General features: G+C 42.1%; 1 protein-coding gene across 1 annotated transcript in view; it reads right to left on the bottom strand.

The window, feature by feature from the left end:
• Positions 1-24,798, bottom strand: part of C2H1orf94 (chromosome 2 C1orf94 homolog) — a 176,259-nt gene that overhangs the window by 81,171 nt on the left and 70,290 nt on the right. The window contains exon 3 of the mRNA XM_068265408.1: positions 19,319-19,479. Within this exon, the coding sequence (XP_068121509.1) occupies positions 19,319-19,479 (161 nt within the window). The remainder of the gene's footprint in view (positions 1-19,318; positions 19,480-24,798) is intronic.

Here is a 24,798-nt window from a genome sequence, read left to right as displayed (position 1 = left end):
TTTTATTCTGCTTTGATCTATTGCTTTCAGATTTAGGCTGGTTTCACAGTGGGACGTTACAGGCGCACGTTAGAGCAGCCTGTAACGCAGCCCACCGCACAGTAATGAAAAATCAATGGGCTGTTCACAGTGCCCACGTTGCGTTACATTGTAACGCTGCGTCACAAGACAACGTACTGCATGCAGTACTTTAGACGCGGCTGAGCCGCGTTAGACTGCTTGCACATGCTCAGTAATGTTGGGGAGGAGTGGAGAGCGGCCAGGCACATGGCTAATTAATATGCACTGCATGTTGTGACGTTCAGTGCTTACATCCTGGAGCGGCCGATCTGTGCGGCGATTGGCCGGCGGGACCACGTGATGCCGCATGCGCACTAGAGTGCGCATCACGGCATCACTGACGCCAGAGTGAGCTGCACAACGCGGCTCACTCTAACGTCCAGATCCAGGCGTTGCGTTAGGGGGACGTTATGCGACCTTAACTCCCCCTCTAACGCAACGTCCTGGTGTGCAATTAGCCTTAAGCTCCTCTATATTTAGATACCACCAGAGCCTCTTTAATGTGATAGTGTGCTGAATAACCTCCTTTTCAAGCTTTCACCTGGGGGTGGAGAAGGTGGCTGTGGAAGTTAACCATTTAGCCATGGGGTTGCTGTGTGGTACACTCCATCCCTGAACATGGGACTTATGTCTGAGACCTCATGCCCAACATCAATGATTCTTCTTGTATTTAGCACAATAGACAGAGTCAGAGTACAGAAACCTAGGGGCACATTTATAAAAGAGCTTTTATTCTGTTGTTTTGCATTTAGGCTCACCACAGCACTCTGGACAGGAGACAGTTATCTATATATAATGTATTGTAGATTGATTTGCAAAGGTCAATGGCTGGATAGGGTAATGGTTATGGGCTCTGTTGCTGACACAGGCAACCTGGGTTCAAATTTCAGCTCTTTCTGTTCAGGAAGCCAGAACATATTCAGTAAGGAGACCTTGGGCAAGACTCTGGGGAAAATCGCTTGGCTAATGGTTTACCAAGCATTTGTATTACAGAAGCTGTTCAGTTACAGCTTTACTGTAACAAAATATAAAATCTGCTACACAAAAACACTCCAAAAAACTAGAAAATCTCTCTAAACATGCCTAGAATCGCTCTAAAAAACAGCTTCAAAAACCGCTAGCGTTTGCGGATCCAATATCGGCTTTTGGTGTGCCCCAGCCCTTACTCAGTTACTGCCTACTGAGCGTGCCCTAGTGTTTGTAGCTTAAATCGGTATAAAACCCTGACATAATATTCAATAAAAATATGTTTTCCTACTTTTAAATGCCATGCGGTTATCATATTTGCTTTTGTGCATAAGTATTATTATTCATTTAGAAATTACAAGTTTCAAAAGTACACTTTTTTGCTTTGAGAGCTGAGTTTGCATTTTATTCATAACTTTTTTTTTTCATGTTGAAATATAAGCAGAAATACTTTCTGACTGTCTTTCTTTGTTCAGGAGGCTCTGCAGTGTCAGAGAAGTGATTGTTTACATTTCTCACCTGATACAATTAAACACAAGATAACATTATCTCTAGTTCTGATTCATCCAGCTTTCCCGGCAATGGACTTTTCTGTCCTGTGTTTAACCCTTTGAATGCTGTTCTAGTAAAAAAAAAAATCTGGTAGCATAAAATATGCTGTAAATAATGTTTTAGAGCAAAGAAGAATTGCTGGGTTTCATTCTACTTTAAGCTCTTTGAGTCTGCCAGGAGAAAAGCAGAACATAAATTTGTCTAAGCATCACTGCCATGTGCAGAAATGTGTCGTCTTATCATGGATGCTAGCAAAAGACAGACCAAAGAATGCCTCCAGAGTACACAGGTAAAGATCAACCACTAGGAAACTATAAAGGTGCTAAAAGAGACCAAAAATCCCTCTTACTAAAAATGCAATTTTAGTTACAATAAATCAGCTTTAAGTAAGCAAGTGTGAATGCACCTGATTATGCAAATCATCTCTTTATGCCCCTAAAAGCCAAGCAAACATCCAAACATCGCGACAGAGCAGAAAATGCCTCCGTCATTCATCATGCATAAATTGCATATCAGTAGACATTTTGGTATATTTTTCATGTCTTATTTTCCATACTGCCAAAAAAATGTTAGTTCAAGATCATAAAAAATTACATTAGGTCAAAAATACTGGCCGAATGCACATAGCTAAAGAAGTCCATCGCCAGAATTACATTTTGATCCATCTTTGCCACTGTACCCACCAGATTTACACCAACACTAATATGCCCTAAAATACTTTTGGCATTATCCATTATGATGCACCGCACATTGGGTTTGATTCAAATAAGTGTGATAACTGCTATCACAGCAGTTATCACGCCAGCTGCCGCGCGCAAAGATTTGCGTGCGAGCAGCGTTACTTCCCATGTCAAGCAAAGGTTTGCGCGTGATCAGCTCACGTGGTAACTGCTGTGATAGCAGTTATCACACTTTAGTGAATGAAGCCTCTTATGTGTGACACACATGGTAATATGAAAGTCATTTTACCATTCAGAGTAGATAAAGTGTTCCCACATGTTGCAATGTAACACGCCCAGGAACACTTTATCACATGGCACAAGCGATTTTTTGTGTGGAAGCAATCATTTGTTAGCGCTACTGATTTGAAGTGAAACGCAACACCCCCAACGCGCATGCCATGTATCATAATGTGTGCAGGAAATTGCATTTCTGCCCGTGCTGGCTAGTGTTAAAGAGCACTAAGACTCTGTAGCAGTGTAATCACGTAACCCTCTGTAGCAGTGTTATCATGTAACCCCAGCCTGTACCTCCCATCAGCCCTAGACTGTCAGGACACCCTGGCAATCGGTGCCATGCTCCAGCTTGGCAGTTTGTGTCATGTCCCCTCCCAAAAGAAATGAGTGCACATCCATAAAGCTGGATACAGCAACCCTTTGTGGCAGGAAAGAAGATGGTGAAGGTGGCCAGATGTGAATATTCATTTTCTATAAATGGTAATAACAACCATTGGTCTGATGCCTTTTGGTGATGAATTGCAAGCTATTTGCTCCTTAACCACTTCAGGACTCAGCCTTTACCCTCCCCCCCCTTAAGGACCAGCGCTGAATTCTAAGATCTGTGCTGGGTGGGCTCTACAGCCCCCAGCACAGATCAAATAACAAGCAGAGCGACCAGATCGCCCCCTTTTTTCCCCACTAGGGGGATGATGTGCTGGGGGGTCTGATCGCTCCTGCATGCGTGTGGGTGGCGGGGGGGGGGGCACCTCAAAGCCCCCTCCACCGCAGGATTCCCCCTCTCCCTCTTCTCCCTCCCTGCCCTGGAGGCTGCACAGGAACGGATCTGTCCTGTGCAGCCTCTAACAGGCTCCTGCTTGTCATGTGACAGCGATCCCCGGCCGCTGATTGGCCGGGGATCGCTGATCTAGTACAACGCTGCTACTGTTAGCAGCATTGTAAAAATGTAAACAAAGCGGATTATTTCCGCTTGTGTTTACATTTAGCCTGTGAGCTGCGATCGGCAGCCCGCAGGCTATTCACGGAGCCCCCCGCCGTGAATTGACAGGAAGCAGCCGCTTGCGCGAGCGGCTGTTTCCTGATTAATTAGCCTGCAGCCGGCGATGCAGATGTGCGTCGCTGGTCCTGCAGCTACCACTTTGCCGACGCGCGTTATGAGTGCGCGGTCGGCAAGTGGTTAACCCCTTAATGATCTTTTTTTCCTTATTTTGCAAGAAGAGAAAAAGACAATGTAGGATAATAAGAAATTTCAAATCAGAAAGTCACCCATCCTCTGTCTATTCTACTAAGATGCTTGATGGAAGAGGCCTCTGAACTTCACACTGAGAATAATCCATCTTTCTCAAACTCTTGGAAGTTCAACATACAGCGTGCCCCTAAGCTGCTAATCAAAGTATGCTTAAAATCTATGCACATTGATTTTATATTAAAAGCTAAAGGCACTTCTGCAAAGTAACATGAGTGTTATTAATATGAAGATCAATACCAGCAGATTTTCTGTATATTTTGATTAGCTAAACTTTTTTTCTAGCCTTAGGCTTAAATATTGAAATTTTACTAAGACATAATTTATTTGCAAAAACATGGAGTTAGTTTTAGACATCTGTAAAATACTAATCAGTGTCAGGCTTATAAAGCATTGTTACATTTCAGTAAAATAAACTTAAACCGTGCTGTGATTTCTGGAAGTGGAATCATATAATGTTTAACCAAGGAACAGTTGCGTTCAGGAAGATATTAGAAACTGATACAGCAAGAAGGGTTAATAACTCAAGTTAAGTTAGTGTAAAAACTATGTTTGCGTACATAGAAAAGAGACACGTTTTAATATGTGCAGTGGAATTACTGTCATACGAATATTATATATATATATATATATATAATGGTATTCTTATTACAGTTTACTGTTGCGTTTTCTGGTGCCAGTATTACATCTCTCTCCCTACCCAACCTCCTCACACTAAGGGCCATATTCTATTGCTGAACTCGCCAGCGCTAAGCACTGGCGAGTTCTTAACTTAGGCGATGGGGGCATCGCCTAATCTAATTAAACTTTAGACCCCCCCCAGGCGGAAAAGAACTCGCTTGGGCGATATAATCGCCCAGCGAGTTCTTAACACGGAATCCAATTACCCTTATCATGTCTCCGGGAAGCGATGCTTCCCGGCAGACATGAGCGTTAGCTTAGACCTGCAAAAAGCAGGTCTAAACTAGCTAACGCACGTCGTCGCCGCAGCATCTGGGGGTCTCCTTCAATAAGGAGACCCCCAGAGCTCCCCATCGGGTCGCCGCACCGTTTAGAAGCCCCAGCGCAGCTCTGCAAAGGCTCCCCTGTCATACGTACCGCCGCCGATCACCCGACGCCTCTCGCCGCAAAATCCGTCACGTAATTACAGTGTATCTAACACTGTAATTACTGTCCGCATAGATGGAGCCCGGGCAAAGCATCTTTGAATCTGCAGCCTGGGCTCCCCATTGGTCTGCTGTCTGAACCAATAAAAAGGCTCAGACAGCGGACCAATGGGGAGCCCAGGCTGCAGATTCAAAGATGCTTTGCCCGGGCTCCTTCTATGCGGACAGTAATTACAGTGTTAGATACACTGTAATTACGTGACGGATTTTGCGGTGAGAGGCGGCGGGTGATCGGCGGCGGTACGTATGACAGGGGAGCCTTTGCAGAGCTGCGCGGGGGCTTCTAAACTTTGCGGCGACCCGACGGGGAGCTCTGGGGGTCTCCTTATTAAAGGAGACCCCCAGATGCTGCGGCGGAAGATGTCGGCGATGTTCGGCGGGCGAGTGCGCATGTGTGGGGAGTGAGGCCGTGGTGCTGATGGACAGCACCACAGCGTAAACCTCACTCCCCATCGCTCGGTAAAAGGGAGCATCGCTCAGGCCTTCGCCTGAGTAATGCTCCCTAACGATCGGCCATCGCGCGAGGGATATGGGCAATAGGATTTGCCAGTAATCCTCGCGCGATGCCAAGGTGATAAGTAGCTCGCATCTGTAAGCTACTTATCACCTTGAATAGGATATGGCCCTAACCCTCTTATAATGATGGCTAACACTAAACTCATACCCATTCACCTAATTCTAACCCTCCCATAACTAAACCTAACACTAACCTCTAACCCCAGTGCCACAGCCAACCTCCTGGTGTCTAAAGTAATCCCCCGCTCAGCTAAAGTTTAACCTGACACCCAGCATCACAAACCTCTAGCATCAAAAATAACCCCCTGATTGGCTATAGTACAGCCAATCACCCAGCGCCACAGCTGAACCCCTGACATCCACCACAGCCAACTTGGTACCCAGTGCCCAAAGTAACCCCCTGATGCTCGACTTTATTATAGCAACAGCCATATCTGAGCACCTAGTGCTATAACGGGACCCATGGGGGCTGCCACAGCCCAACCTCTGGCACCAACCCACCTGCAGCCACTGGAGCCAACCAACTCACTTCAGCCAGAACGAATCCAAATGCTGCAGCCAAAAGGAAACCAAAGCGGTTCACCGCTGGCCATTTTACTGTATTTGCTATGTTAAGCTATGTACAGATGTTAAATTACTGTCACCTCAAATACCTAATTGTGATTTATTCAGGTTATAGTTTAAGAACACTCTGCTCATTTGTGTGTGATCAGACCCAGTGGATTTCTGAAGGGGAGCCATACAATACTAGGTATAATCTGTACTCATGCTACATTTCCACAAGGCAATCACAATGTACTGTCGCAGAAGACATATAGTCAAGCAGTGGAAAAGAAGAAGTTAGGACACTTGGGCTTTTTGCCTCTAGAATGAACTTAGTAGAATTAATACATTCACACACTTGCTGTACACCTGGGAAACCCAGAATCTATAGTAGCTTTCTGATCAGCAGGGCCCTGCCAGTTCATTGAGTGTGTGCTCTAAGTACCCTTTCTGTTGCTTCCTGCTTATTTTGTCTTGTGATTTCTGATTCGTGTCCTCACTTTGTTCCTTCCTGCTCTCTAGTACTTGGTTTGATCTGACGTCCTGTTGTAACCCAGCTTGAGCCTGCTTTTGCTTGTTATCTGTCACTCTGTCCTCTGGCTAGAATCTTATTTATGACTGGATTCTGCCTGCCACAACTTCTCCTGGACTTGACTTATGATTCATGGCTATGTGCTCTTGGACTCAGTGTGACCCTTCTGATATTATCCTTCTGATGCCAGCCTGCACTCTCTTAGCGGTAACCGTTTTTCTCTCTGTCACTAGTGGGACAATCCCAGAGGTCATGGCCAGATTTTTACTTTACCCGACACCAGACCAACTTTCTTGTGGCCTCCACTTTCAACGTACAGCAAACAACCTCCCATTCTGTGTGTAGCCCTATCTTGCATGTGTAAAATCCATGTACGGTAGTCCCTCTTTCATCTACATCTTCTTTGGGCAACAGCACCCCTCTTACACATAATGCTCCCCAATTGCAAACTCCTTTTTCTCTATCTGTAGCCTCCTCTTTCATATAAACCAAAACATCTTCCATGACCAACCTCCCTAGTTAGCAGCAACTTCAGTGGCTACTAGACAGTAATGTAGTACATTGACCACTAAGGGTGACAGCAGCCCATCATCACATGCGGGATGCTCTGGTGAAGACCCACAGCCACTTAGACTCCACGCCTTGGGACAGCTCATGTCTTCTCTTCTTAATAACTTTACATTAGGAAATTACTTTTGCAGCACTAATGTTACATTTATGTCGGCTTTTTAACTAAAGTGGAATTACCCTTTGAAGCAAATTAGCTGCGAATTTACTGTGAAAACAAGTGTACACAAATCTTGTAGTGGAATAATATTAAGCCCTTGTCCTAGTGGACATGATTGGTAAGGTCACTTGAAGATATTGTCAGTGAGTCATTGCTACGGAAAATGATCTTGCAGTCAGATAGGGAAAAAATAGCTCAGAAGGATAATGTGACTGTCACTGTAAATGCTATTAATTAGTGTCCGAGGAGTTTAACATTCCATGTGGTATCATTGCCTACTTGTGAAGTGTGTGCACAGGCGGTAATCTTCAGATAATTAACAGGCAGACTAAGGCATGTGGATAACTTGTTATACCTGCAATCAATTCTCATACACGGACCAGCGATGCATATTAAAAGTGACAGATGGAAGCAGATAGGCGAAACCAAGCAAACAATATTTCTAATGCCTTTACACAAAGAGCATTATAAAAAGTTTTTTCCTGTTTTGCAAAAATACTTTGTGCGTATTTGAACACACATAGCCTTTGGAAAATAAAGGCTTTTACTGTCATAAATACAAGCCGTTGTAGTATGTGTTTGCAATACATGAGTTTTAAAATAAAGGTCAACTCTTGCATGTGATATTCTTTTTACTTAAACGAACAGTCATCTCTTGAAGGATTGGCCTTCAGGAGCTACTTCTATGGATGTCATAACTTTTGTTGCTTGATTCCATGTTTTTCTTTTCATTGTATATAGGTTATAATTTTAGCCATATGTTTTGGGCTATTGTGATGCTGCAGATCGAATTTGGGAGTTATGCCTCACTGATTGCCTTGCATTGATTTATGGATATGGTTCTGCCTGTATTCCATCCTCAGTGGTGAGAGTGCCATCATTGCTGACCAAATGACTAACTCCATACCTTCAACGTCCAAGAAACCTACACTATGGTTCACTGCTGGTGGCAGGTAGCAGCGACCCTTGTCCAGCTCGTTGGGAGACAAGCCGTTTTCGTGTAAAGCCAAATATTTTAAATTTTGAGTCATCAGTGCAGGGTATCTGCTGCTATTTTTTCTGCACCATAAACCGTACGTTTTTGTGTAAATTAGTCATTTGGCTTTGTTTTCACCTGTGGCATTCTGTGGACAACTCTTCTATGAAAATAATTTCTGACTTTTTCAGACTGTAGATAGGTATAGTAGGGTCCAAGTGATTTCTGCCATTTTAAACCCCTCTCTCTGCACTGTATGTTTTTTTTTTTAACACATTTTTATTGGACTGAAATATAAACAGTACAGTGAAAATGATCAACTAATCACATAGTGCAGCTAATCAAGATATTCCAGCAGTATATACTTGAAGGATATAGCAGCATTGTTTCTTAAAACAGTTAAACTGGTAGGTGGCACTACATGAAGATAATGGTCAGCCCATTTTTATATAATTTTTCCCTTTTAACTAGCCTGCACATGGCAAAGCCTCAACCTGAGGGAGCCATGGCAGGAAACCGTTAGGCTATTTCTAGCCTAATACCGCAGACGTCCTGATCTCCAAGCAAAAGCCCCTGGGAAGACCCAGATAAGACCAAGGCCCCAAATTCCAATAAAGGAATAAATAGATGTTGTTTTTACATCCCCCAAGTGACTTATGTAAAGGTAGGACGGGAGATAGACTGAATCTCAATCTCCTACATCAAATATACCCAGGTTTCCAGCTATACGTCCCAGTAGATACCATCTTGTCCATTTGAATGGTTGCATAATATTATTTAACTGCGTTCTTGGAACATATTTCTTAATAAATTGTCCCCAGAGTTTAAAGAATTTAGCAGTTGCCTTGGTCTTATGTTGCACTGTATGTTTTGAGTGCAGAGTGTTAATGATTGTTTGCCCGTAAATTTAGCACCTCAGTCAGCACCTGTTTTACCTTACCTAAGTTACAGCAGGATGAGCATGGCTGCCTTTGTTTGGGGAGTTTTATATTTTGGTGCACTTTGAGGAGCAAACATTACTATACTTACATATGTGAGTGTTTAGAAGTACTATTATCTTTTAATGTATTTCCTGTGTTTCACACAAGTTTCCAATGTCTTCAGAACTGATGGCACCCTTATAATCTAATCCCGACCATAGTCATAGTCTAATGTTCCTATTATAGTCTAATACCAATTTGGGGGTGAATCATTTAACATGTATGTGTTATTGGTATGTGTTAGGAAAGTGGCCAGGGGAAATCAATGCAAATACAAGGAGAATGTGCAAACTCCAAGCAATTAGTGTCCAGATTTAATCCTGTCACCCTAGCACTGCCCAGTGGAAGTGCTATACAGTATGCTACCATGACATCATATGTTCAATTTGAATAAACAAGAGGACATGAAAGATACGTGTTTATACATAAAAAGTTGAAGCATAAAAAACAGGAGCACATAGAATTAGGTATCATCTGCATAAAAGAGATATTTCAAGTCAAAAGAGCTGGCCAAGACGCAAGTGTACATAGAGAAAATATAAGGTACTAAGACTGAGCCCTGAAGTATTCCAATAGACAGAGGATGAAGGGAGGTGGTGAAATTAGGAATGGATGACATTGAAAGCCTTTCTACTAAAATACGAAGGAAGCTATGAGAAAGAACAGCCTTGAATGCAGATAGGAACTGGAGTAGTAAAGGATGGTCAGCAGTATCAAAGAATAGAACAAGAAGAATTAGTTTAGAATAGTAGTCGTTAGATTTAGCACCTAGTATGCCAATTATTTCCTTATGCTGGATACACACGGTGCGTTCGCGCACTCGATTTCCAGCTCGATTCCCGTCGATTCATTTATTTCCAACATGTCCGATTTGGATTTCAATGGATCGTTAGGTCGATTTGGCATACTTTGCATGCGAATCGACCTAACGATCCATCGAAATCCAAATCGGAAATGTTGGAAGTAAACGAATTGACGGGAATCGAGCGGGAAATCGAGTGCGCGAACGCACCGTGTGTATCCAGCATTAGTGTGGTAATGTTTCTGTAGCGTGGTGGGAGCAGAAATCAGATTGAAGTTAATTAAAGACGGAGTCAGTAGAGAGGTAGTTAACTAGGTCTGAGTAACCATGTCATTCAAGCAGCTTGGGTAAAAACATAAGAAGAGACTCAGATAGGTAGCTAGAGAGATGTGTCAATTCACTTCCAAATTAGTGAGCCAGAGAGTCATGTAGCTAACTAGCTGGACATGCCACATTAACTCACACTTTATTGTAGACTTTCATTATATGTATTATTTCTCCTGGTCCCCTGTTACAGAGTTTAATTAGCTAGAAACTAATTTATTCAGTTTAATAAGTTTATAAGTTTGGCATCTGCTCCTTAACAGTGATTTCTACCTACTAAACTGTGTAGGAAGTCATGAGAACAAAATGGTCAAAGAGATGCCTTCTGATGTTTTTATTTATTTTATTTGTAAATTAGCAACATCAGCACCATTTGAGATTGGACAGCGAGTTCAGTAATGATATATGTTTCTAGCAAGGCAAGGTCTATCAGCAGAAGAAGGTAGGGTTGTAGCATAAGCTATCACAGCCATCAAAACTTTGTAGGGCAAACAAAAGGTTTAACAATTAAAATATTTTTTCTATCTGAGAGAGAAATTGCAATAATAATTAAGAATGTCTTGAGTGAACACTCTAATGGCTGATCATTAAGGCAATAAGTAAGAGCACCACTCCCTGGTGAATCCCGTGACTAATGATCACTTTGACAGCAATATACAATATATTATATCCATTTGCATTGAGGGTTAGTTAACATGATGGAGGTCTGCCTGTAATGCTTTTATATGGTGATTGTCTCTGATGATCCTCTACTAACCGTCATGAAAACTGAAAATAGAACTACATTATTAATTACAAATTGCACTATGCTTTGCTTTGTTTACACTACCAGAGGTTAATGAATGTTCACATATCTCATCTTCATCCAGGACAAATAGTAAACTTGAAACCTAATGTGCTCATTTTCGGCTTCTGTTTTTATGGTGAGCGGAGACTGGCATTACCCTAGAGAATCAATTAAATAGCCAGGTGCTACTTGATGAGTTTGTTTTATCCAGCTAGTAGCGGTGGGTCGCTGTCTTTCCTGGTGGGGAGAGCAGTGGGGAGGGCTACCCACCTTGCCCCCTCTCTCTAGCATACAGTGGGTGGTTCCGGGTGGTGGTAGTGCTCGGGAACCCACCCGCTTATCTATGCTTTTGGTATTTCGGAGGTAATGTAGCTCACAGGTAGGTGGGGTCAATGGAGACTGGCTGCATGGGCCACCCCTGCTGCCACATTACTATGTGAAACTCTCTCTCTCCTTTTATTCGGTTCAGCCAATGCTCAATATGGTACTTCAGGTCTGGGCACATGTACTGTACTGTGCCTTTAAATTTGCAGACTGGCTTTACCCCACAGATCATTTAAAGTGAACCAGAGACAAAGCACCCTCATGTATTTTACCATAAATATCAGTGGGGACATTAGAGAAAACACCTATCCTGCTTTCTGTTTCATTCTTCATTGCTCAGCCTGCTTGTTATCAGACCTGATAAAATCCCTGACTGAGCATTTAGTCTGGCTTTGCTATAATGGCTCAGCTATAATGATTCCTGAGCAGAGCCACAAGGGGCAGGTTTGGGCTTGAAAAAGACATCAGAGAACACAGACTCAGCTATAATGATTCCTGAGCAAAGCCAGACTGAATGCTCAGTCGGGGATTTTATCAGAGATGATAAGAAGAAAGCTGAGCAGTGAAGAATGAAAAAGAAAGCAGGGTAGGTGTTTTCTCTAATGATCCCACTGATATATATATAGTAAAATACATGAGGGTGCTTCGTCTCTGGTTCACTTTAAAGAGCTAGGTGCTGCCTTGTGAGCAAGCATTTGCCTCTCCCAGGCACTTATTCAATTTACTTTTTTCCCAAAGTTTTCTCCTAGGAGATCATTTTTCGAACTTGTTGTCAGCACTCTGCAATTAAAAAAGTATCAAAAAGTATGTGGAAAAGTACTGTCAAAATAATTCTGAGTATTTTCTTGCTTGCTGGTAGCATAAAAACAAACAATTTTAGATGAAAAGAATTGTGAACTGTGTCTTAACGTGGCACCGTAGTAACATATAGTGGAATAATGTAGCAAATTATTAAGGATACCCACTCATTAATACATTAATAATCCTTGTTTCAGCATCACAAATACCTCCTATATCTATACAATGCTGTATATTGGTATGTAGCCCTGCCTTCCCAGTGATATCATGGCCTGAGCTGTTTAGCTATGCAGAATTCTTCTCCCAGAGCATTCTGGTAGTCCAGGTATTTTTTTTTCTACTGGCTTCAGAACACTGAGTATACAAACATAAAGATGGCAGGCCATACAGGAGGTGATGCTCTCTAGTGCTCACTTCCTGTGGCCCGAAAAGATGATGTGCGACACGGAAAACTTTCAATGGTCTTTTTAAAAAAACACGCATTGCCATAGACTTGCATGACCTCCGGTCTGTCGTACGTCACCGCAGGTTGCTGCAGAAGCCGCAAGGTAAGGTATGTGCTCATGTTCGATAGGGTACTTCAGGCGCACAGCACCACAGGCAATGTGAACTACCCCATAGACTTTCATTGCCTCAGCGTAGGCTGCAGTAAAATGTCGCACCATTCCAGTGTGAAAGGACCAAAAGAGTATATAAACTTAAAGGAAATAAACTGAGCCAACCAAAGCCATTAGCTGTCAGTCAAACAGATTACTAGTTACTGAACCAGAAGCTAGTAGAAGATCAGTGGACATGCTAGGATATTCTGTTTCCTTATCACATCTCCAGAGTACTGTTGCCACGTAAATAACAAATAACTGCAGTTGATTTTGAAAGTTCTTAGATAGATGACATTTGAAGTGGAAATACAAACAGATTTGTGCAATATTGTTGGGGGAATTCAGCATTGTGTGGTTTCCCAGGCAAACCTGATGGTGTGATTTGCTTGCATGGGTTTAGCTAATATTTGTGGGTTTGAGAAATATTCATTGTATTTTAAAACCGCAAATCCTGACTCAAACATGGATTCCCCTGCCAAACTGCCTCATGATAAAGCTAGCAGCCTAGGTCACCTCTTACCCCCTTCTTACCATCCTTACCATCCTGGTCTTCCTGGAGCTTTAGCCATCCCTTCGTCCATCCTCTCTTCCGGGGCTGTGCTGACGTTATCATCCCCAGACCATAGAAAGCTAGCTGGGTGGGCTAGATGGGCAGAAAAATCTGGCCTGACCATCCAGCTCCCTATGGTCGGGGGGGGGGGGGGGGGTGAAATCAATGCATGGCTGGAAGAGAGGACAAAAGGATGGGTTGGCTGAAGCTGGTAAGTGAGTGGAAAGGGGGAAGGATGAGGTGATGTTGGGGAATCACAGTGAAGATCTCAATGTTGAATGGTGGGAATGTTGTGCATTGCTAAAGAACTCCTGAAAGGGGTTTTGAACAATATACTTTTTATATCGTTAAATTTCTGGTGCTCTGATATACATCAAAGCACCATCTTTCTCCGCCCCACTCCCCCTCTGTCCCCTGCTCTACTAAGTCTTTGATGATGGGCAGGGAGGAAGTGTCAGTACTTCTTCCTCTCTGCCCATCCTTAGCTTCACCCCCTGTACTTGTAGCTTATCGTTTCTGATCTGAGTACCGCACACAGCGCGCAGGGGAGCTGCGCTGTGTGTGAGCTTGTGGTAATCGAGGTCATAATGATAGTGTATATTAGTACGCTATCGCTCTCATCTCAATTATCTCAAGCCTGCACACAGTGTAGTTCCCCAGCGCGCTGTGTGCAGTCTCAGATCGGGAACTATAAGTGGCGAGTAAAGGGGGTGGAGCTATGGACGGCCAGAGAAAAGGAAGTACTGATACTTTCTTCCCTCCCATCATCAACGCTCTGCTCAAGTCGAATATTTCGGCTGAACAAAACGGGGGACACAGGGGGCGCTGGAGGAAGAGGATTGTGCTGTGACGTAAGTCAAAGCACCAGAAATTAAACTGTATAAAAAGCATTTTATTTACAACCCAGTTCAGGGGTACTTTAGGTTCACAAGTGTCTACATCACACCTGCAACATTTGTCTACTGGAATGCCAACACCTGTTCTGCATCCCAGTGATCAAAAAAAAAAAAAAAAAAAAAAAAAAAAAGATGATCAGCAAAATAAGCAAGTGACATTTTGCAAAAGAGGTCACCAGTGGCTTGTCCATTTACCTCTTTTTTTAAAGGGGAACTGAAGAGAGAGGTATATGGAGGCTGCCATGTTTATTTCCTTTTAAGCAATACCAGTTGCCTGGCAGCCCTGCTGATTCTCGGGCTCTAATACTATTAGCCATAGTCCCTGAACAAGCATGCAGCAGATCAGGTGTTTCAGACTTTAAAGTCAGATCTGACAAGACTAGTTGCATGCTTGTTTCTGGTTCTATTCAGATACTACTGTAGAGAAATAGACCAGCAGGGCTGCCAGGCAACTGGTATTGATTAAAAGGAAATAAATATGGCAGCCTCCATATACCTCTTACTTCAGTTCCCCTGTAATTTCACCACTCGAGTATAATATGAAGTAAAGATGGGGCTGGCACCATCCAATGCTCTTTCACGTATTGTTAAAGACTGTCACAAAACATCATAAAGTTTTGTAGCCCTAACGAGCTGCTTTGTCAAGCTATGACTGTCATAGCCAGATACTGTAAAGTAAAAATAACTGGCATAGCTTGACAAAGGAGCTTGTCAGCCCTCAGAAACATTTTGAGGTTTAGTGACAGTCTTTAACTAGTTTAGCCTTTTGGAAATAGTTGCTACGTCCAAAAGGCTGCTGCTGCGTGCTCCCGTGGCCGATTGCGCGCATACCCACGGCGCTCCTGTGCTGCTGCCTGTTAGCCCAGAGATCAATGAATAGGAACGCAGTTCCCATTCATTGATCTAAGTCCCTGTTAGAAAGAACGACGGCTACTATGAAAAGCTGCAATCTTTCTGAAGTAAAAAAAAAATCTTGTCCTCCCTTCACTTCCTGTAAGCGTGATCGCTCGCTTACAGAATGAAAAAAAAATTGACTGAGGCCATCTTGTGTTCTAATAGTAGCACTACATCTACATACACCTTTTAAATAAACAGACATTCAATTACATTTATAAATTAACTGTTTACCTCCAACACTCTCCAAAAAATACTAAATAACATTTTTCGCAAAAAAAAAATCACAATAAAAAAAACAAAAACATAAATAATTACCTAAGGGTCTGAACTTTTTTTACTATGCATGTCAGAAGGCTATATTACTATTATTTTTTTAAAAAGTATAAGCTTGTAAATAGTGATGGATGCAAAACTGAAAAAATGCACCTTTATTTCCAAATAAAATATTGGCACCATACATTGTGATAAGGACATCATTTAAATGATCTAATAACCGGGACATATGGCCAAATAAAATACATGAGTTTTAATTATGGTAGCATGTATCATTTCTAAAGCTACAATGGATGAAAACTGAGATATAATGAATTTTTTAAATTTGTTCTTAATATGCCCATTAAAATGCATTTAGAAAAAATAAGTCTTAGCAAAATGTACCACCCAAAGAAAGCCTAATTGGTGGTAGAAAAAAACAAGATATAGATCAATTCATTCTGATAAGTAGTGATAAAGTTATTGGCGAATGAATGGGAGGTGAAAGTTGCTCGGATGCATAAGGTGAAAAAACACTGATTAATGAAGTGGTTAATAAAACGTGAAAGAGCATTGGATGGTGCCAGCCACATCTTTACATCACATTATATTTGAGCGGTGACCAAGTGGTCTAGCCACATACAGAACAACTTACTGAAGGTGTACACTTCTTTATTGTGTGGCCATTTAAAATTTCACCATAAATGCCATGCGGAAAAAAAAATCCATAATTACCTGTAAAAGGGAAGTTAATCGACTAAAGACATAAACAATCAAAAAGCCGTATTTCAGTAACCCGAATAACTGTATTGTAACAACAACTATTTGTAATATGCTGAACGTATAACTACACAGGATGACTCCTTATTTTTTACTTCTCAGTATCTGGCTAGGTCACATATTTAGTAATGCTTGCTACATTACTTTGTAAGTGTGAGCTCCATAGCAACTACAATTCCTTCTACTATAGTCATATTTTGCACATGGCAAGGCCAACTAACACATCATTATTGCATAATGTCTACCATGACCTTCACACTAGCTCACAGCTTACAGAGTATCCTGAATAAATGCATTATTATTGCTGTTGTTGTGATATTCTATTATGTTATAGGGAACATGAGGACATCCATGTTTTGCTACAGTGTGTTATTCCAAATAGGTTTGCATATGTGGCTGCCACATCTGGAAACCTACAATTTGTCTTGCAACAAATTTTAATTCCTTTACTGGCAAAGAACACTAAAACAGTGTCCTCGGATTAACTAGTATTTGAAATACAAAGCACCGATAATAAAGTTCTGCTACAAAAGGGGTTATTGATTGTATATTCATGTAATTTACAGCCGCTTTCTCCAATACAAATCACAATGAAATATTTGAAAGGCTTCTGTAAGAATACTGCCAGAAGATGGAAAGAGAAATTGAATTTAGTGTTTAAAGAATGCTAACTGTTATTTTATGCATAGCTGTCTTATGAAATTGATCACTTAAAGTGGACCTACAGTCTGGCATTATATACAGTTTCCAAATAACATCTTGGATATATAGTAGTTAGCTGCTTTTGGCCAAAAGTTATTTCACTTGTGTTAAAATCACAATTTCCTACCTATTCACACTCAGCAAGTGTGGAAGCAGATATCTTGCTTTATAATGTAACTAGTAGACCTACAATAACAGGCTCTAGGCCTCCCTCACAACCCCCCTCCCGCCCCTGTCACCGCCACCATCCACTGCATGTGCACACGTGCACCCCCCTGGCCCCGTCCTCCTACTGTCCCAACAGCTGCCCGCGGAAAAAGCAAGTCTCCACCTAGAATTTATATGGAGTCTTCCATGCCTCTCCAAGAGATCCATCATTCCTCCTCCCTCCTCCATACCAACATATTGCACTGTCTGCAAGGCTGTAAACTTGCGATATGTCTATAGCCTCGCAACGCACCTGTACTGCACTAGGATCACATGTCGATGTTTTCGAGTGGCATTTTTCATGCATGTGTATCCATCTTAAAGAGAATCTGTATTGTTAAAATCGCTCAAAAGTAAACATACCAGTGCGTTAGGGGACATCTCCTATTACCCTCTGTCACAATTTCGCCGCTCCTCGCCTCATTAAAAGTGGTTAAAAACAGTTTTAAAAAGTTTGTTTGTAAACAAACAAAATGGCCACCAAAACAGGAAGTAGGTTGATGTACAGTATGTCCACACATAGAAAATACATCCATACACAAGCAGGCTGTATACAGCCTTCCTTTTGAATCTCAAGAGATCATTTGTGTGTTTCTTTCCCCCATGCACTGAAGTTTCAGGCTGCTCTTTTCTTCCTGCAAACAGCTTTGCCCTTGTTTGTAATTCCTCAGTATGTGAAAGCCCAGCCAGCTCAGAGGACGATTTATCCAGCTGATTAGAGCAGCTTCTCTCTTCTCTCTTATCTAAATAACACACAGGCAGTGTGCATAGAGGGGCCAGAAAGGGTGAGTTCATAGCAGAACCACAACACTGAAGAACTTGGCAGCCTTCCAGACACAGGCCGACAAGTCTGACAGGGGAAAGATACATTGATTTATTACAGAGACTGTCATAGTAGAAAGTGCTGCAGTTAGCCAGAACACATTAGAATAGCTTTTGGGACATGTAGGATGATAAAAAACAGGATGCAATTTTTGTTACGGAGTCTCTTTAAAGGACCACTATCATGAAAATGATAATGAAATTTAAACTACATTTAGACATATACAAATAATAAGTATTTTTCAAACGGAGTAAAAATGAGCCATAAATTACTGTTCTTCTATGTTGCTGTCACTTGCAGTAGGTAGTAAAAATCTGACAGAACCAACAGGTTTTGGACTAGCCCATCTCATCATGGGGTATTCTCAGCAATGGTTTTATTGTTTATAAAGACATTCCCTGAGACTAGGTGCACACTTAGCAGAAACGCTAGCGTTGCGGAAAACACTGTGTTTTTGCCGAAAATGGAAGTCTATGGGCCGCAAGAAAAGACGCATATAAAAAACCGCATATGCATTTTGTATGCGTGCGTTTTTAAAAACGCTGGTTTTGTTGCATAATATGCAAAAACGCATTGAAAACACAAATAATGAAAGTCAATGGAAAGTCAATGGAAATGCAATGGCATGTGTTTTTCATGCACTTTTATATGCGTTTTTATAAAAAAAAATAGTTTTGTGATGTTGTTCCACTTCCTGTTGTCTTCCTAGCTATTTGCATAAAACACAATTAAAAAACTCATGAAAAACGCATACAAAACAATGTCAGGCAACATGCACTGCGACGTACGACAGACTGTAAGTCTATGGCGATGCAGGATTTTTAAATGATTTTTGCTATGTCGTTGCAGCACGCATGAACGGAAGCATACTGTTTAAATACACTTCCATGCACTTTGTATTTCCACCACAGCAAGTGAGCACTAGAGAGGTTCACTCATACGCCAGAAGGGGGATTATCACGTATTAACAAGGAAATCCCTGAAGGCTATTTTAGCGTTGTGGTGGGATGCGGTCATCTGATCGCACCACTACTGCCGGTTGCCGGTGTGAAACCTGCCTGAAGGTTAACTTTACTTTTATTGATGTGGACCTTAACCCTGCAATACATCTCCACATACTGTATAAGACAGCCAAAAGGAATTGAATAGAACCTGTTCACAGCAGGTGACTTATACAAGATAAATAAAAGGCCTTGTTCAGCAAATAAGCTTACATTTGCATTTTCATAGTAAATGGTGTCTGTATGATTTGCAATTTGTTGGGGAACTTTAGTTCCATCTTAGCATATTTGTACAGATAAGAATACTAATGACTTTATTTGCATTGCCTTGTAAAATGAAAAGAAGAAAGGGCTACCTGGTATTGCCCGAGAAATGGTGGAGCAGGGAAGTCTATTCTATATGAGCAGTTCATGGCAACGGCAACCACAGACGAAGGTGGAGGGGCTAGCATAAAGCCTGGTGGTCTACATCGTGTCACTCCAGGAAAAAGACCAAAATAAGGCATCGCTGGAAACCCTAAAGACAGAAAGAAAGGGTTATTTTGGAAAATACTTAGAGGAAGGTGAAAGTATCATGTTTCTTTTCCTGGCTGCACTATGTTAGTATTCTGGAGTTTTGCTCAATAGTTCTTAATTGATGAGATGCTAATAATTCTGGCTTGTATGCAAATCATATGCAGCTTGCAACTGGGTCAATCAGAATTAGCAGGTTCTAAGCTGCATTTAATTTGCATTAAATATTCTTCATTAAATATGCATGCAAATTAATCTTCTATTATTTCAGGGTCTTACCAATTACTGCTGAGAATTAATGTGCTTCACAGAGTGCTGTGCTCTCATTTGTCTGGAAAAACAGGAAGTCCTTAATACATATGATGGCCATGATCCAGCCACGCTCTCGTGGTGGTCCATCACTTCCCAGCTTCCTTAATTACTATAGAGATGTCCAGCTAGCCCAGATTCCCCCCAATCAGGCAGGCCCTTAGTAACCTTGAGAACCCTTTCACACTGTGGCAGTGCAGTGCTGCAAATTGCTGCACTGCTACCGCAGCCTAATGAAAGTCTATGGGGAAGTTCCTACAATGCGCTGGAAGTGCCCGATTCAATGCTACAGTGTTCTGCGTCAGCCCGGTAGTTGTGTTAGTTTAGGACGACACAGGGTTCTCTAAACACGTTAGCATTGCAACCTCGCAGCAGGCATGCACAGATATGTATTTTTACAATACGCTTCTGTGCACTTCCGCATACGCGAATCAGGAAGTGATTGTAACAGCGCATCACTTCCCGTTTGTACGGATGCCAGACAGAAAACATCGTGTACTAGTGTGGTGGTTAGTGTGTCAGGTACTTGTAGATCTGTGTGTGTGGTGTGCCTGGGACTTGTAGTGCTGTGTGTGCAGTGTGCCTAGGACTTGTAGTGCAGTGTGTGTGTGTCTGGGACTTGGAGCATTGTACATGTGGTGTGTCTGGGACATGTAGTGCTGTGTGTGTAAGTGCAATCACACACTTCTTCAGGAGTACTCCTAGACACGACCAACACTAGCAGCTAACTTTTCCCTCCTTTCAATGTACAGGGTTGCTTTTACGTTCTTTGGAAAGATCTAGAAACATACAGTATTATCCCCTTTACAACGCCACAATTCATTTAGTGCCAAAACCATCTTAAGGATGTTATGATGCAAAAATTAACAAGCTGGAATAAGAAGAATTGATAGTTGTGTGTTAAAAAAAAGAAAAAAAAATGACCCAGTATCTTCCTTTTACTAATATATTTGGGTCTAACAGCAGCAAACTTTTACCTTTCATATGTTTTCTTCATCTATAGCCTGTTTATTTATTAAATTTCCCATTTTCCTTATAGCTTTCTAATCTTCATTTCAAGGGTATCAGGTTAGATTTTCATATCAATGTTTATGCAATAAGTTTAAAGCTGGAACATATCACCTTTACTTTACCTTCTTTAGTGATAAATGTTATTACATTCACAAACAGGTTGCAATCTCAGTCTCCTTTACCAAACTACAGAAATGCAAAAAATGTATGTTATGGTACTCTATATACCCGTATGGACTAAGTAATGGCAACGTCCCTGCTGCTATAAAGTCTTTCAGTGATTTCTTTATCTAACACTGCCGTGGTTCTAAAGTGAATCTTTTTAATCTGAAGTCTCAAACAAAAATGTAATCTCTAAATTCAACTTTTTTCCTTCTAACATATAAGATTTCCCATAGTTCTTGACAAAAGTGTCTTCTGTAACCTCTGTATTAACCTTGTAGCCCCCATCTGCAGTCCTTACCTATTTTTATGAAATGAATCCTCCTGTTTTTGGTGAGGAATTTGAAGGCTTTCCTATTTAATCCCAATATCCCAATCCCAATACTTGGCACCTTTTTGTTTCTCTAAAATAACATTCACAGTTATTATTAAATAATGTGTTGAGATCTATCTTTACTGAATTCAAGTTGTGTAATTCCGATATTTGGAGCCTTTTTGTTTCCTTAAAATAATGTTCACATTTATTATTTAATGTGTTGAGCTGTATTTGTACTGAATTCAAGTTATCTAACACCTCTGAGGAAGGATTTTTCTTAGGTTTCTGCTCTAGTTTCTGTAGTCTTTCAATAAGATTATTTAATTTATCTCATTAAACTTGTTTTGTCTTATCTTACAATGAATAATTGAACCATGCAAAATGCACTTCAACGTTTTTCATTTCAGTACTTCTGTCATCTCTAAATTGTTATTATTTTCATAAAAATATTTAGTGTTTCCCATATCTGTATGGGTTTCCTCTGGGCACTGTGGTTTCCTCCCACATCTCAAAAACACATGGATGAGTTATTGGCTTTCCTCTAAAATTGCCCCTTGATTAGAATGGACATATGACTATGATAGTGTAACGATCGGTGTCAGCACGCAGAGAGAATCTGATTATTGGTGATCTGCAGTATCACCAAGAATACAGATATATACCTGATTATTGATGATCTGCAGAATCACTGATAATACAGATATATTGCTAACCTCTGGACACCTGAAGCATGTAAGTGTTTGGTGTAACAGTAGTAATTTGGACCACCGGGGTAGCAGGTGGTCCAATGAGTAGAGACAGACTCTACTGCAGTCAAGGACTCCAGGAGAAGGAGACCCTGATGGATTTAGCAGCAGTGCCCCCTCTGAGGAGCAGGGGGCCCCTGCAGGAGGGCTGAGCACCCAAGGGGTGGGTGACAGCCAGAAAGGTCGGGCAGGCCGGGTCGGCAATACACAGACAGATAAAGTACGAAGACAGGAAGCTGATTCGGTATCCAAGGCAAGCAGGGTTTGGCAACAGGTAGTAAGAAATGCAAGGTACCGAATCAGAAAGCTGAGGGAAAGTCAGGAAAGCAATAAGTCATAACAGATATCAAACAATGCCTAGTCTGGGTGTGAGGTCCGTGGTCTCTACACCCTGGAACTAGTCTGATGTATAACAGAATGATAACACAGGTTCCCTAGTCTGGGTGTGAGGTCCGTGGTTTCTACACCCTGGAACTAGTCTGATATATAACAGAATGATAACACAGGTCCTAGTCTGGGGTCTGAGGTCCGTGGTCTCTACACCCTGGAACTGGTCTAAGGAATAACACAGATGGTACACAGTATTCCTAGTCTGGGGTGTGAGGTCCGTGGTCTCTACACCCTGGAACTGGTCTAAGGAATAACACAGATGATACACAGTATTCCTAGTCTGGGGTGTGAGGTACATGGTCTCTACACCCTGGAACTGGTCTAAGGAATAACACAGATGATACACAGTTTTCCTAGTCTGGGGTGTGAGATCCGTGGTCTCTACACCCTGGAACTGGTCTAAGGAATAACACAGTAAACTGGCTAAGTGTGGATTCCCAGGTCCACCTGGTTCCACCACACTGAAGGATCTGACTAAGGTCTGAGTGCTAACACATAGGTATTCGCAATGCCAGACAACCAGCAACTGAACAGCAAGAGATATATATAGTAAAGCGTTCCACAGCGCCGCCCAGCTCCCATCAACCAATCACCTGCTGAGCTGGGATCAACTGACAGCCTCGATCAGCTGACCCTTCTCTTATTGGCATAAAGAGCCTGTCTTGTGGCGTGCATGCGCGTAGCTCTCCATCTGTGTGCACTACTAGGTCCAGGCAAACCAGAAGCATGTTGCTGTGGGGAAAGCGCCGCTCTGTGCGCGGATTCCGCCGCCTCACTGTCAGAACGCGCGGCGGTTTCTTAACAATCCGTCACAGATAGAGAGTAGATTGATATGATAGTAGAGCCCCTCTGAGGGACAGTTAGCAATAAAAATATAATATACTTTGTACCGCCCTATATAAATACTAAATAATAATACTAACCTTAGTCAAACCCTTATCTTTAAGTATACTGCTGTTAAGGTGTACCTGAGATGGGGAGATTAAAAAAAAATACATACCTGGGGCCTCCTCCAGCCCCAAACAGACTGATTGCTCCATTGCCATCCTACTGCGCCGCCTGGATCCTCCGCAATTCGCCCCCCCAAAGTCCTTCAGTTGGGGCCAGTTGGCACAGGCGCAGTCTGGCTGCACACGCTCTCCCGTCGCCTGAGCAGTAGTATTGCACAAAAGCAGAACGCTCCCAGATTATGGGAGCGTGACGGTGCACACTCGGCCGCGTCACGCATGCACAGGATGCCCAGACCGGAGGACTTTGTGGCCGAATTGCGGAGGATTCAGGCAGTGCAAGAGGACTGCGAGGGAGTGATTAGCCTGGAGGGGGCTGGAGGAAGCCCCAGGTATAATTTTTTTTTACTCTCCCCAACCCCCCCTTCCCCTCTCCCCCTGTCTCAGGTTCCCTTTAAATCTCCAAATATTATTTGGAGGATCTCTCCAACCACTTAATCATACCTGGCTGTGCATGAATCAGAATATGTTCTATTACTGTAGCAGTTCAGTGAGAGTGGTAAAGTGATAAATGGTGTGTACATACATCCCAGATTTCTCTGTTCTGCTATTTTAGCACATCTACTCCAGGATGTGGTGTTCTTTCTGAGACAGGTGCATAGGTGAGATTAAAAGGCTAATTTAGTAAGTCCAATGCGTCCTGCTCTGCTCTGAGATCATGTCTTTGATGGACTGGAAAAAAAGAAAAAAAGCTATTATGATGTTGTGCTAGAAAAAAAATGTAGTTCATTTTTGTTGCTGTGTTTGGGACAAATGTTAGTCTTGAACCCAGTAGGGAGGATTCTCTGCTTTAAGTTATACTGTAGCCAGTAACCCACCCAGTAGCAATTCTTGAATAGGTAAATCCTTTACATTTATACTACATATTCTCTCAAATTCTATTCAATAATTACTCTATTAACTTACTATTTTCAGTAACCTCACAAGATGAATTATGTTTGGAAGTGTCCAATATAGGATCCAGAAGGAGGTTTAAATCTCCTATTTTAATCCTAGGTGTCCCATCTCATTGGTGTCTTACGTGATGTTTACCTTATCATAGACAATGCTGGCACCATAGAGACAGGAGGTCTAGGAGGAAGAAGGGCCATGTGCGGATCCTAGAGAAGTGAGTTACTTCCACCCTCTCTTGCTGCATATAGCGAAGGTGCTCTCTGGCTACCTACACTGGCTACCTATATTCGAGGGCTGTCTGGCTACCTACACTGGGGGACTCTCTAGCTATCTTTACTGGAGAACTCCATAAGTACTTATACTGGGGGGGTTCTCTAGTTCTACCTATGTTGAGGGCTCTCTGGCTACCTATACTGGGGAATTCTCTGGTTACCTATACTGGTGGGACTCTCTGGCTACCTACACTTAGGGGGGCTGTCTGGCTACCT

Source organism: Hyperolius riggenbachi, chromosome 2, assembly GCF_040937935.1.
Source record: "Hyperolius riggenbachi isolate aHypRig1 chromosome 2, aHypRig1.pri, whole genome shotgun sequence".
NCBI classification, from domain to species: Eukaryota; Metazoa; Chordata; class Amphibia; order Anura; family Hyperoliidae; genus Hyperolius; species Hyperolius riggenbachi.
The sequence above is the reverse complement of the archived record's forward strand: the minus strand, read 5'-3'. Positions and strand labels throughout refer to the sequence as shown.